At 47.5% G+C, this 14,662-nt stretch overlaps 3 protein-coding genes across 6 annotated transcripts in view; 1 reads left to right on the top strand and 2 right to left on the bottom strand.

Moving 5' to 3' along the window:
• LOC140418341 (uncharacterized) overlaps positions 1 to 14,662 on the top strand; it is a 397,355-nt gene that overhangs the window by 345,919 nt on the left and 36,774 nt on the right. The window lies entirely within an intron of this gene.
• The window catches only part of LOC140421345 (uncharacterized), a 49,231-nt gene that overhangs the window by 17,285 nt on the left and 17,284 nt on the right, over positions 1 to 14,662 (bottom strand). The window lies entirely within an intron of this gene.
• LOC140418342 (uncharacterized) lies at positions 4,274 to 10,067 on the bottom strand. 2 transcript variants are annotated; one of them, XM_072501804.1, is made up of 2 exons: positions 9,989 to 10,067; positions 4,274 to 5,276 (listed from the first exon to the last, which is right to left on the bottom strand). In XM_072501804.1, the coding sequence occupies exons 1-2, from the start codon at positions 10,058 to 10,060 to the stop codon at positions 4,422 to 4,424; spliced, it is 927 nt and encodes a 308-aa protein (XP_072357905.1). In that variant the 5' UTR covers positions 10,061 to 10,067; the 3' UTR covers positions 4,274 to 4,421. The 2 variants fall into 2 exon arrangements, with proteins under 2 accessions (XP_072357905.1, XP_072357903.1); XM_072501802.1 differs by lacking the exon at positions 9,989 to 10,067 and adding an exon at positions 9,810 to 9,977.

Genomic DNA, 14,662 nt, shown 5'->3' on the forward strand with positions numbered 1-14,662 from the left:
CTTCTGAAACACCAACACACTCACACTGGGGAGAGGCTGTTCACTGCTCCGTGTGGGAAGGGATTCACTCGGTTAGCCCACCTTCTGAGACACCATTGAGTTCACACTGGGGAGAGACCGTTCTCCTGCCGTGTGTGGGGGCAGGAATTAATTGATTTATCCGACCTTCTGATACACCAGTGGGTTCACACTGGACAGAGACCATACACTTGCCCCGTGTGTGACAAGAAGTTCACTCAGTCATCCCACCTGACTACACACCAACTTACTCACACTGATCAGAGACCTTTCAAATGCTCTGATTGCGAGAAGGGATTTAAAAGTAAATGGAATCTGCTGACACATGGTTCACAGTGGGGAGAGGCCGTACACCTGCTGTGTGTGTGGGAGGGGATTCGCTCAGTCAAACAACCTGCTGAGACATCAGCAAGTTCACAGGCGACAGCAGGGGATGGATTCTGCTGTTATTGCTGCTGTGAATCACATCCAGGACTGAATGATGTCAGGACGCCTGTTTCCAGTGGGGTTCCACAGTTCTCTGGTACATATTAATGATTATGAAATTTGCAGATGAGGCAACAATTCTACGTATGGTTGACATTGCGGGAGAAAACCATGGACTGCAGGAAGATATCAGTGGACTGGTCAGATGGGCAAAACAATTGCAAATGGAATTCAATCTTTTTTAAACTGCAGCGCTTTTTCAGGTACACAGAGGGAGAATTCAGAATGTCCGATTCACCTAACAAGCACTTCTTTCAGGTCTTGAGGGAGGAAACCGGAGTACCCGGAGGAAATCCAGGCAGACACGGAGAGAATGTGTAGACTCCGCACAGGCATAATAATAATCTTTTATTGTCACAAGTATGAAGTTACTGTGAAAAGCCCCAAGTCCCCACATTCCGTTGCCTGTTGGGGTAAGCTGGTACGGAAATTGAACCTGCACTGCTGGCCTTGTTTTGCATTACATCCAAGCTGGGAATCGATCCTGGGACCCTGGCGCTTTGAAGTATCAGTGTTAACCACTGTGCCACAAACGGTGAGAGATAATGAATTTCAGAGTGAAAACAAGACAAGGGAATGAACTATAAATACGATGAGACTAAGAACTGGAGAGCAACAGGGAGGCATTGGAGTGCCTATCCACAGGTAGCTGGATAGATCGATCAGGCAGCCAAGAATCCTTTCTTGGACGAGACCTGGAATATAACTGTTTTATTTATTTTAACCTGAAGTTTATTGTTGCTTCAGTCAGTGAATAACGGAATAAATAAAGGCATGACAGGGCATCCCAGTCCTGTGGAGAGCACATCCTAGTCACTGCATTCATCAATTATAAAGTGAGACGATTCATTGGTTATCACAAAACTGAAATCAATCTGATCATCGTTCATAGAATTACAGTTCGTGGTCCATTAATCAAATCTAGAGGTTAAAGATGAAGTTTGCATTGTAAGAGTGAAGACGTCTGAATTTTTCAGTCATTAATCATTTGAGAGGTTTAGATATTAACAGTCAACAAAAACATTGATTAGCACTGCTGCCTGAAGGTGCTGAGGACCTGGTTTCGATGCAAGCCCCGGGTCACTGTCCGTGTGGAGTTTGTACATTCTCCCTGTGTCTGCGTATGTTTTACCCCCACAACCCAAAGATGTGCCGGTAGGTGAATTGGCCACGCTAAATTACCCCTTAATTGGAAAAAAAGAATTGGGTACTTTAAATTTATTTGAAAAAACAATGAACAAAAACATTTCAGTGAATTCCTGATAAAAGGTGACTTCAGCTCAATGGAAGAAGCTGATTGGGGAGAAGCTGATGAATCTTTATTTATTTTAATCTTAAGTTTATTTTGCTTAAGTCAACAAATCAAATAACTAAAGACCTGGCTGGGATTCCTGCCTGTTCCACATGGGAAAACCAGGATACTTCTCATGTCCAGAACAATCACAAGTGCAGGAAGTGAATCAGCTGGAGCAGCAGGAAGCAAAGGACAGTGGTCGAGAGGTATGTTTGTGATTGGTGGGGTATTTCCAGTGCGATTCTAGATTTCTCAGGACATGATTCCATGCTTCTTGAGTTCTCTATCAATGCTTTAGACTTTAAGATGGGGACAGCATTAAGTCATTTCCGGTCCTTCCTTTGGCAGTGAGAAAGAAAGCTGTAGATTTTTTGAATTTATTTATGGGATGTGGGTTTCACTGGTTAGGCCAGCTTTTATTGCCCATCCCTCGATGCCCTTCAGAACGTGGTGGGAGTTTACTTCTTGAACCGCTGCAGTCCTTCAGGTGTAGGTACACCCACTGTGCTGTTAGGGAGGGAGTTCCAGGATTTTGTCCCAGAGACAGCAAAGGAACGGTGATATATTTCCCAGTCAGGGTGGTGAGTGACTTGGAGGGAGCCTCCAGGTGGTGGGGTTCCCAGTGATCTGCTGTTCTTGGCCTTCTAGATGATAGTGGTCATGGATTTGGAAGGTGCTGACTAAGGAACATTGGTGAGTTACTGCAGTGCATCTTGTAGATGGTACACACGGCTGCCACTGTTTGTCGGTGATGGATGGTTGATGTTTGTGGACGGAGGAGCAATCAAGCGAGCCGATTTGTCTGGATGATGTTGAGCCTCTTGAGTGCTGTTGGAGCTGCACTCATCCAGGCAAATGGAGAGTATTCCATTCCACGCCTGACTTGTGCCTTGCAGATGATAGATGATGGACAGGCTTTGGGTGGGGGGGAGGGGGGGGGGGGGGTGTCAGGAGGTGAGTTACTCGCCTTAGGATTCCTAGCCTTTGACCTGCCCTGGTAGCATTAATGTGGTTTGTCCAGTTCAGTTTCTGATCAATAGCACCCCCAGGATGTTGATTGCGGGGTATTCAGCAATTGTAATGCCAGTGAATGTCAAGGGGCGATGATTAGATGTGCAGGTTAGGTGGATTGGCCATGCTAAATTGCCCCTGTGTCCAAAAAGGTTAGGTGGGGTTACTGGGTTGTGGGAACAGGTGGAGGTGTGGGCTTAAGGGCTGGTGCAGACTCGATGGGCCGAATGGCCTCCTTCTGCATTGTAAATTCAATAATGTATGATTCTAATTCTATGACTAGAGAGATCAATGACCAAGGAGTTTAGATTGAAATAATAACCTCTGTAAGGGACTGGAGTTAACATTCTCGATATTGGTGAAATAAATCAGCTGTTTTAAACACATTGTAGATTTTTGCCTTTCCCGCCCGAGTGTTTAACATCACCTGGCTGGAGCTCAGAAAGGATAATCTCACCTCATAGAATCAGAGAATTTACAGTGCAGAAGGAGGCCATTCGGCCCATCAGGTCTGTACCAGCCCTTCGAAAGAGCATCCTACTTCAGCCCACACCTCCACCTTATCCCCGTAACCCAGTAACCCCACCGAACATTTCTGGACACAAAGGGCAATACAGCATAGTCAATCCACCTAACCTGCACATCTTTGGACTGTGGGAGGAAACCGGAGCACCCGGAAGAAACCCACGCAGACACGGGGAAAACGTGCAGACTCCACACAGACAGTGACCCAAGCTGGGAATCAACCCCAGGACCCTGGCGTTGTGAAGCAACAGTGCTACCCACTGTGCTACCGTGCCACCCTTGCATCCAAGCTCCCGGATTGTCTGTCTTCTCTCTGAGAAAGATTTGGTTTGTCTCCTGTATTTCACTACTGTGACAGGCAGAGACCTGATTGAAGGGATTCAAACATGGGAGTTCTGGGGAAGATGGGCAAGGATTTGGGAGGTGACAACATGATCAAATAGTTTGGAGAGGAGAGGGATGGGACAGTAATTTGTCAGGATGGCAGGGTCAAGGATTTGTTTTATTGAGGAGGGGGTGATGACGGCAGATTTGAAGGACAGAGGCTCAGTACCTGAAGAGAGAGAAATGTTGACAATATCCATGGACAGTTGGCTGATCAGTAGCTCAGTGGGAATAGGGTCGATGGAGCAGGAGCTGGTCTCATGGACAAGATGAGCTCTGAGAGTGCATGAGGGGAGATGGGAGAGAAACTGGAGAAAGATGTGGGTTCAGGGCTCGGGAAAGGATGAAATTTAGAGACAGTTTGGTCCGGTGGGCTCGTGGAAGGGAGGGAAGCAGCAGAGGCGGCTGATCGGATTTACTCAATCTCATTCACAAAGAAGCTCCAAAAGCTCCTCACACTTCTTGTTGGCGGTGAGGATGGAAGAGACAGGGGAAAGCGAGAGTACTTCAAAAGGAACTAACTTGTGTCAGAGATATTAAAATGTTGCAACACTGCACGTTTAACACAAATTAATTTATTTGACTTCTTACCAGAATATTAGCCCCTGTAAATGAGCAAAGACCCAAATGAACATGGTTCAGTCCTGAATGTGAGGAACAGCAAAATCCAATCACTGCAGTTACTTGTGGCCTTGTTGGTGTCTCAGGAGATGGGATGAAGTGGTGAATACATTCCCACACTTGGAGCAGGTGAATGGCCTCTCTCCTGTGTGAATTCGCTGGTGCCTCTGCAGGTCAGATGATTGCGTGAATCGCTTCCCACACTTGGAGCAGGTGAATGGCCTCTCTCCAGTGTGAATTCGCTGGTGCCTCTGCAGGTTAGATGATCGCGTGAATCCCTTCCCACACTGGGAGCAGGCAAATGGTGCCTCCCCAGTGTGACTTCGCTGATGTACAGTGAGGTCAGATGATTGCCTGAACCCAGTCTCTCGTCAGTGTGAACACGTTGATGGCGAATCAGTTCCCCAGAACGTTTATAGCACTTTCCGCAGTCTGGACAATGAAACGGTCTCTCATCAGTGTGAATTCGCTGGTGACTCAGCAGGTGGACTGAAAAAGTAAATCTCTTCCCACACTCTGAGCAGGTGAATGGCCTCTCCCCAGTGTAAACTCGCTGGTGTGTGGAAAAAGTGGATGACTGAGTGAATCCCTCCCCATACTCTGAGCAGGTGAATGGTCTCTCTCCAGTGTGACTGCATTGATGTGTTTCCAGCTTGGATGGGACAGTGAATCCTTTCCCACAGTCCGGACATTTCCACGGTTTCTCCTCGGTGTGACTGCATTTGTGGCTTGTGAGGCCTGATGACAGAGCGAATCCTCGTCCACACACACAAATCAAGAACGGTTTCTCCCCACTGTGAATGATGCTTTTTCCTTCCATGTTCGAAATCCGCTGATATTCAGGATATGATAAATAGAGGACTCTTGTCAGATCCTGATGTGATGTTTGGTTTGAGTTTCCGGACTTTGAAGCGTCCCCTTCGAACACCCTGTGAAACTGATTTAAAAACAGAAAATAGGGAGTGAGAGAACCCACAAAAACACAAAGGCAGATTTGAAATTGAGCTGAATAAATCTGGTCACTTGTGGGGCCGGCTCTGGGAAAAAGTGACCATGAAAATGGCAGGATTGTTATAAAACCCAATTGACCTCTTTGGGAGGCGAGAGAAAGAGGTGAAGAGGGATTTTATATATCTACAAGACATATTAAGAGAGTAGTTGGCAAAGTATATTCGACCTTGAGCTTCATAAATAGAAATACTGATCCTGAAACTATGCTTCTGGTGACACAGTGATTAGCACTGCTGTCTCACAGTGCCGGGGACCCGGGTTCAATTCCGGCCTTGGTGACGGTCTGTGTGGAGTTTGCACTTTCTCCCCATGTCTGTGTGGGTTCCCACCCGATGCCCAGGTTTCCTCCAACAGTCCAAAGACTGTTGCAAGACTGTTGCAAGATGCAAGAAAGCAGACAAGATCCCGAAAGGGCTACAGATCACAAACCCACTCAAGTCGACCTACAACACAGACTTCGCTGAGAGACTCTGCCGTCGCACCTCTCTCACACTCCTCAACCACCTCGTCCGCCAGCTCTACAGCAGACGACGCAACCTGGAAACCAAGATAGAGGCCATATTCTCAACTTGCGCTCAGGATGCAGCAGACCAGCTGCGGAACACCGCCAAACAGATGAGACAACAATACTATGCCACCTATATGCATACCAAGAACAGAAAGCTTGAGAAACTTGGCATCACCACTGGCAGCAACCAAGCCACCCCCGGTGTCACAGTAGAAAACAATACAGGGAAATCTATTGTCAACTTGTCAGACTACACCCTTCAACCAGATGAAATCGAAGTCCTCAGCAGTGGGCTTAATTTCTGCACCACCACCAAAATGGACCCCATCAGTCTCGCGGCAGACACGGAGGAATTCATCAGGCGAATGAGGCTCCGGGAATTCTTCCACAGACCCCAAGAGGCCAACAGCGAACCCAAGCAGACTACCAATGAACCGGAACAGCAGACCGAGAGATCTGCGGTGTGGCAACCGAAGAAGAAAGAGTCGAATTGGACCCCTCCGGAAGGCCGCTGCCTTAGACTCGACATGTCTGCTCAAGCCGTCAGGAGTCGCGTCAATGCCAGATTCATCAGTCGCATTCACAAGACAGCCCCGAACGTCACCCAAGCATAACGCAATGCCATCGGCACTCTCAAGACCAACCGCAGCATCGTCATCAAACCAGCAGACAAAAGGGGGGGCCACTGTCGTACTGAACAGAACGGACTACTGCAAAGAAGTATACAGACAACTGAACAACCAAGAACACTACAGACAGTTACCCGCAGATCCGACCAAGGAACACATCCGCCAACTTAACAGACTGATCAAGACCTTGGATCCAGATCTTCAGAGCACCCTACATGCTCTCATCCCACGTACTCCCCGCATTGGAGATCTCTACTGCCTCCCGAAAATACATAAGGCCAACACACCAGGCCGCCCTATCGTTTCAGGCAATGGGACCCTGTGTGAGAACCTCTCTGGCTACATCGAGGGCATCTTGAAACCCATCGTACAAGGTACACCCAGCTTCTGTCGCGACACGACGGACTTCCTACAGAAACTCAGCACCCATGGACCAGTTGAACCAGGTACATTCCTCGTCACAATGGACGTCTCGGCACTCTACACCAGCATCCCCCATGACGACGGCATTGCTGCAACAGCCTCAGTACTCAACACCGACAACTGCCAATCTCCAGACGCAATTCTGCAACTCATCCGCTTCATTCTGGATCACAACGTCTTCACCTTCGACAACAAGTTCTTCATCCAGACGCACGGAACAGCCATGGGGACCAAATTCGCACCCCAATACGCCAACATCTTCATGCACAAGTTTGAACAGGACCTACTCACCGCACAGGACCTTCAACCGATGTTATACACCAGATACATCGATGACATTTTTTTCCTTTGGACCCACGGCGAAGAATCACTGAAACGACTACACGATGACATTAATAAGTTCCATCCAACCATCAGACTCACCATGGACTACTCTCCAAAATCAGTTGCATTCTTGGACACACTCGTCTCCATCAAGGATGGTCACCTCAGCACTTTGCTTTACCGCAAACCCACGGATAATCTCATGATGCTCCACTTCTCCAGCTTCCACCCTAAACACATTAAAGAAGCCATCCCCTATGGACAAGCACTCCGTATACACAGGATCTGCTCAGACGAGGAGGAGCGTAACAGACATCTACAGACGTTGAAAGATGCCCTTGTACGAACGGGATATGGCACTCGACTCATCGATCGACAGTTCCAACGCGCCACAGCGAAAAACCGGACCGACCTCCTCAGAAGACAAACATGGGACACATCCGACAGAATACCCTTCGTCGTCCAGTACTTCCCCGGAGCGGAGAAACTACGTCATCTTCTTCACAGCCTTCAACACGTCATTGATGACGATGAACGTCTTGCCAAGGTCATCCCCACACCCCCACTACTTGCCTTCAAACAGCCGCGCAACCTCAAACGAACCATTGTTTGCAGCAAACTACCCAGTCTTCAGAACAGTGACCTCGACATCACACAACCCTGTCATGGCAATCTCTGCAAGACGTGCCAGATCATCGACATGGATACCTCTATTACACGTGAGAACACCACCCGCCAGGTACGCGGTACATACTCGTGCGACTCGGCCAACGTTGTCTACCTCATACGCTGCAGGAAAGGATGTCCCGAAGCATGGTACATTGGCGAGACCATGCAGACGCTGCGACAACGAATGAATGGACATCGCGCAATAATCACCAGGCAGGAATGTTCCCTTCCAGTCGGGGAACACTTCAGCAGTCAAGGGCATTCAGCCTCTGATCTCCGGGTAAGCGTTCTCCAAGGCGGCCTTCAGGACCCGCGACAACGCAGAATCGCCGAGCAGAAACTTATAGCCAAGTTCCGCACACATGAGTGCGGCCTCAACCGGGACCTGGGATTCATGTCGCATTACATTCATCCCCCACCATCTGGCCTGCGAAATCCTACCAACTGTCCTGGCTTGGTACAATTCACACCTCTTTAACCTGGGGTTACCCCATCTCTGGATCTGTAAAGATTTAATCACCTGCTAATGCTCGCATTCCAAGCATTGTTTGGCATCTTTGAATTTTTCTATATATGTGTTTCTGGAACAGACCTCTTCATTCACCTGAGGAAGGAGCAGCGCTCCGAAAGCTAGTGACATCGAAACAAACCTGTTGGACTTTAACCTGGTGTTGTAAGACTTCGTACTGTGCTCACCCCAGTCCAACGCCGGCATCTCCACATCATCAGTCCAAAGAAGGGCAAGTTAGGTGGATTGGTCTAGATAAATTGCTCGTTAGTGTCCAGGGATGTGCAGATTAGGTGGACCTATGGGGTTACAGGAACAGGGTGGGGGTGTGGGCCTAGGCAGGGTGACCTTTCAGAGAATGAGAGCAGACCCGATGGGCCGAATGGCCCACTTTTGCACTGAAGGAATTCTATGGTACTAATTCTATTCTATTAATCTTTATAAAGCTCTGGTCACCACTCTTCAGGAAGAATGTGAAGGTTCTTGGAGAAGGTGCAGAGGAAATTTACCAGAATGGTTCCAGCAAAGGAGGTTGAGGGGAGATTTGATTCAGGTACACAAGATTATGCCAGATTTCCATCAGGTGGACAAAGAAACTCTGTTTCCATTTACTGATCGTAGAAGCACTTGGGACACAGATTTAAAGTTTTGGGTAAAACCTGGATTGTATTGTATCAGATCCTGAGGGTTGACAAGTTGGATGTGGAGAGGATGTTTCCTCTTGTGGGAGAATCGAGAATGAGGGCTTCACTGTTTCAAAATAAGGAGTCACCCATTTCAGATGGAGATGAGGACTTTTTATTCTCGAGGGTTGTAAGACTTTGGAAATCACGTCCTTAAAAGGCAGCGGAAGCAGAGTCCTTGAATATTTTTAAGGCAGAGCTGGATAGATTCTTGATGAGCAAAGGGGTGAAAGGTTATCGGGGTAGGCAGGAATGTGGAGTTGAGGTTCAAATGAGATCAGCCGCAATCTTATTGAATGCTGAGCAGGCTCGAGGGGCCGAGTGGCCTGTTCCGAGTTTGTATGTAAAAGGTACAGGAGATATGAGGTGATATGAGATATGTTTTTACACAGCAGGCGGCAATGAGCTGAAACTTGCTGCCTTTGAGGGAGTTTGAAAATAGACACATAAATCATTTGATTTCAAAAGGAAATTGGATAGACATTTGAGGGAAATAAATCTGTGAGCATACAGGGATCGAGCAGGAGAATGGCACTGACTGGATTGCCCCAGAGAGCTAGCATGGACTCAATGGGCCGAATGCTATTCTCTGTGTCATCATGTCTCTGACTCTTTTGTGTAATCTAGTTTTGTAATTTAACCCCGGCGGGTACAGATATCACTCAGGTAAATCTGAGCTCACTCCCTCCGAGCAAAACCCGGGGCTCCCACTCACTACGCATGCGCTCCGCCGCACACTTCGTCCACCCGGGCCTGTCTCGGGGAAAAGCCCGAGCAGCTTTCGCCGGTTCAACTGCTGCACCCGAGCTTCGATTTCGGGGCTTGGGGCCGACACGGAGCGTTTGTGAAGCATCCCGACCCATCCGCCGGCCCCATTCCTCCCTCATGACTCACCGAGCGGGATCTGACCGGCGACGGATTTCCACCCGACCACCTGAATCCTGAGCTATCATCGGCACTGCGCATGCTCGGAGTCACGTGGGAGACCGGGCTCAGCCCCGCCCTTCATTCACTCCGATTGGTTGGAGGAACAGCCGCCCCGCCCGGTCACCCAGGTATGCCCCTCTTTTCCTATTGGACGAAAGCTGTCGTCAATCATTCCCAGGGCATTGTGCGCTGGAGCATGCGCAGTGCCGATGCAAGACTCGGCCCGGAGGATTCACTGAGACCCAGAGGAGGCTCCAAACCCCAATGAGAAGTTTCCGGGCCCGTGTTTGCATCGAGCTGCGGCCTGCTCCCGGTGACAGGCCGGAGTTAACGACCGCCGTCTTTATCGAGGCTGCAAACCCGCAGGGGGCAAAACATCAGAGATAGAGTTTGTTGTGAAACCAATGGGATGTAAAACAGGAGGTCAGGGTTACAGTCAACAACAACAACTTCTATTTATATAACACCTTTAACATCAGAAATCATCCCAGTCAACCTCACAGGAACATTATAAAACAAAGTGAGACACCCAGACACAAAAGGAGATATTAGGGCAGGTGACCAAAAACTTGGTCAAAGAGGTGAGTTTTAAAGAGAGTCTGAAAGGAGGTGAGTGAGGTGGAGACGGGGAGGTTTAGGGAGGGAATTCAGTGCTTGGGGCCGAAGGAACTTAAAACCGTGGCGGAGTAATTAGAATTGGGGGTGTACAAGAGTCCAGGATCAGAGCTGTGCAGATATCCCAGGGGGTTGTGGGGCTGGAGGAGATGACAGACACAGGGAGAGATGAGGCCATGGAGGGATTTGAAAACAAGGGTGAGAATTGACTGGGAGAGAATGCAAGTCTCGGAGCACAGGGATCATGGGGGAAAGGAACTGGCTGTGAATTAAGACATGGGTAGCAGACTTTTGGATCGCTTTAAGTGTCCAGAGGTAGAATGTGGGAGAGCAGCCAGGTGTGTAATGGGATTGTCAAATCGTGAGGTGACGATGGTAAATTGCCTTAGTATGTAAAAAGGTTAGGGGGGGTTACGGGGATAGGTGGAGGTGAGAGCTAGGGAGCTCTTTCCAAGGGCCGGTGCAGACTCGATGGGCCGAATGGCCACCTTCTGCACTAAATTCTATGAGGTCAGAAGCTCATATTGGATCAAGTATGAAATCAAGTTTACAAAGAGACTGGCTAAGTCTCAGACTGTTGCCAGGGAGAGGGGTAGAGTCGGTATGTCAGGAATGAAGATTGGAACAGGGACCAAACAGTGGATTCAGTCTTCTCCATATTTGATTGAAGTTATTTAGTCAGCAGGAAGAGAACCAGAAAGGGCCCGAAGTCTGATATCCGGTATAACTTAGTTCGAGAGGGAGAGGAAGAACAAAGGAAACCCTGGAAGATTTCGAGGAACGACCTTTGCGATTGCTCATCAAAACTCCACACAGTCAGTTCTAGACACAAGGTTCACCTCTGTTATTCTAATTGCTCAGTCAGGGTGATTCAGATTAATGTCTGTCACAAGTCATGAATGAAGTGACTTATAAAGCATATTCTTACCTCTAATTATATAACTTTGGTAAAAGGATACAGAAATAATGATCGAATACTTTATTTGGATTTCAGCCCAGGGAGGAGAGTGTGTGGGACGGGAATTTACAGCTTTGGGGACAGAAGAGAGAAACAAAATGTTCCCCAGAAACTGGAATTGTCTGTTCTGAATTTCTATCCTGTACTGATAGTGTGGCCTTTGTAAAGTCCTTTTCCAGGGCATTAGTAGAAGATTTTCAGACAGGAAACACAAACAAAATATCACATTAAGATCCGACAGTGTCACTCAATTGATCAGGACCTGAATATCCTGACTATAAATGTGGAAAGAAAAATGTTTGTTCTGTTTGTGGGAAAATATTTAAAACATCAGTGTGACTGGAAAAGCACCGTGACACACACACACCCGAGTGAGTGTGTTCCAGTGAACTGACTGTGGAAAGAGCTTTAACCAGTTACAGCCTGAAAAAAACACTATTCACTAAGGGGAGAAACCATACACGTGTTCTGTGTGAGGACCAAGCTTCACTTGATTGTCAAAGAGGAAACGGACAAAGACACTGACTCCATGAAGATACCGTTGAAACCGTGGGGTATGATTTTCGCTGAGGGGGTTTCCAAAATTGGAGAGGTCCCGGCTTCATATGCCGGACGAGCTCTGCAAAGTGCTTGACTGGGGAGGTGATGGTGTAATGGTATTGTCACTGGATGAGTAAACCTGAGACCCAGCACAATTCTCTGAGAATGCAGGTTCAAACCCCACCAAGGCAGATGCTTCATCGTGGCTTGTATTTGAACTTAAATCCAATAAATCAGGAGCTGCACAGTAGCACAGTGGTTAGCACAGTTGTTTCACAGCTCCACTGTCCCAGGTTCGATTCCCGCTTGGGTCACTGTCTGTGCGGAGTCTGCACATCCTCCTCGTGTCTGCGTGGGTTTACTTCGGGTGCTCGGTTTTCCCCCAGTCCAAAGATGTGCAGGTTTGGTGGAGTGGCCATGCTAAATTGCTCTTTGTGTCCAAAAGGGTTAAATGGGGTTATTGGGTTATGGGCATAGGGTGGAGGTGTCAGCTTGAGAAGGGTGCTCTTTCCAAGGGCCAGTGCAGCCTTGATGTGCCGAATGACCTGTTCTGCACTGTAAATTATATGATTGTGGAAGTTCGATGTTAAACAGTTTAGTGAGAATTGGGTCAAAGGAGCAAAGGGTAAGTTTCACAGACAAGATGAGCCCTGAGAAAGCATGATGGGAGACAGCAGGAAATGAGGAGAAAGATGTGAGTTCAGAATTTGGAAGAAAGGTCTTTGAGGCAGTTTTACTGAGTGGTTTAGTGGAAGAGGAGCTGTAGAATCAGCTGATCGGGTTGTTTTAATGGGTGAGGTTTTCCAGTCCTTCCTGCTGGCTGGATCTTCCAGTCCCACAGATCTCTCGGTCTGCTGTTCCGATTCATTGGTTGTCTCATTGGGTTCGCTGTAGGCCTCTTGGGGTCTGTGGAAAAACTCCCGGTGCCTCATTCACCTGATGAATTCCCCGGAGCGGAGAAACTACGACATCTTCTTCGCAGCCTTCAACACGTCATCGATGAAAACGAACATCTTGCCAAGGTCATCAACACTGCTTGCCTCTAAACAACCGCGCAACCTTAAACAGACCATTGATTGCAGCAAACTACCCAGCATTCAGAATAGCTATCACGACACCACACAACCCTGCCATGGTAACCTCTGCAAGACGTGCCAGATCATCAACATGGGTATCACCAACACGTGTAATGGTGCGACTTGGCCAACATTATGTACTTCATACGCTGCAGCAAAGGATGTCCTGAGGCGTGGTACATTGGCGAGGCCATGCAGATGCTGCAACATGAATGAATGGACATTGTGCAACAATCGCCAGGCAGGAATGTTCCCTTCCAGTCGGGGAACACTTCAGCAGTCAAGGGCATTCAGCCTCTGATCTTCGGGTAAGCGTTCGGCCTTCAGGATGCGCAACAACACAGAATGGCCGAACAGAAACTGATAGCCAAGCACAACATACATGAGTCCGGCCTCAACTGGGACCCTGGATTCATGTTACATTACATGTGCTTGCGAAATCCTACCAACTGTCCTGGCTTGAGACAATTCACACCTCTTTAACCTGTGATTATCCCTCTCTCTTATTGCACCGTCTGGACCTGTAAAGACTTAATTACCTGCAAAGACTCGTATTCAAAGTACCATTTGGCATCATTGAATTTTTCTACATGTGTTTGTGGAACCTACATCTTCATTCACCTGAGGAAGGAGCTGCACTCCGAAAGCTAGTGATTCTAAACAAACCTGTTGGACTTTAACCTGGTGTTGTAAGACTTTTTACTGTGCCCACCCCAGTCCAATGCTGGCATCTCCACATCCTAAATGAGAAGCATTAAATGCTTCTGCCAGTTTCGGACCAGGCACCTTTTGCGCGTTAGGTGAATGTGATAACCTCCATGCTACAGAAACAGCTGGAAGCACAGTACCCAATGGTCTCAACTTGTAAGACCATAAGATATTGAACTTACATTGAACTTTAGCATTTGTTCAGCAAATATCTAATGGGACAATGCTCTCTGTTGAATCATTAATGCATCATTCTTATCATCCTGTAGAAAATTTCCATAAATTTTACTCAATATTTGTTTAATTATTCTATGTTGAACATCAGTATATTTATTTGTTATATATGACTTCATTTTGAATTGAATAGATCTCGAATCTTCACCCTGAATAAACTCTGAAATATACACCATTGAATTAAATTGCAAACATGACTGACCAAGAAAAGAAAGCGTTTCACTGGGTAACAGAAGTCGCATGAATCTTTGTTCAGTTGACCAGTCAGCTTTTAAACAAAGTCAAATATAGTTAAATGGAAGTGAATTGAGAATTATGTGTTGCTTCGATTTGACCCCTCTGTGTTTTGGTGTGAAACATTCTGCAGCCTAAATCCCGTTCATGTATAAGAAAGGAGGGGTGACAGCAAATCCGCACTGAGCCTGGATTTCCTCATCTCCCCGAGTGGCTTTTCCTGTTTCTCTGTCATTAAGGCCGAATTTTTCAAAAATGTGGTTCAGTTAAATCTCT

This window comes from Scyliorhinus torazame, chromosome 5, assembly GCF_047496885.1.
Source record: "Scyliorhinus torazame isolate Kashiwa2021f chromosome 5, sScyTor2.1, whole genome shotgun sequence".
NCBI lineage: Eukaryota > Metazoa > Chordata > Chondrichthyes > Carcharhiniformes > Scyliorhinidae > Scyliorhinus > Scyliorhinus torazame.

What these genes read in the sequence shown, in the direction of transcription:
- LOC140418342 (XM_072501802.1), bottom strand. Translation starts at nt 9,947, where the DNA reads ATGCTTCACAAACGCTCCGTGTCGGCCCCAAGCCCCGAAATCGAAGCT. An exon ending in TGCGGCGGAGCGCATGCGTA is followed by an intron (nt 5,277 to 9,809) that starts GTGAGTGGGAGC and finishes TTTTTAAATCAG; the next exon opens with TTTCACAGGGTGTTCGAAGG.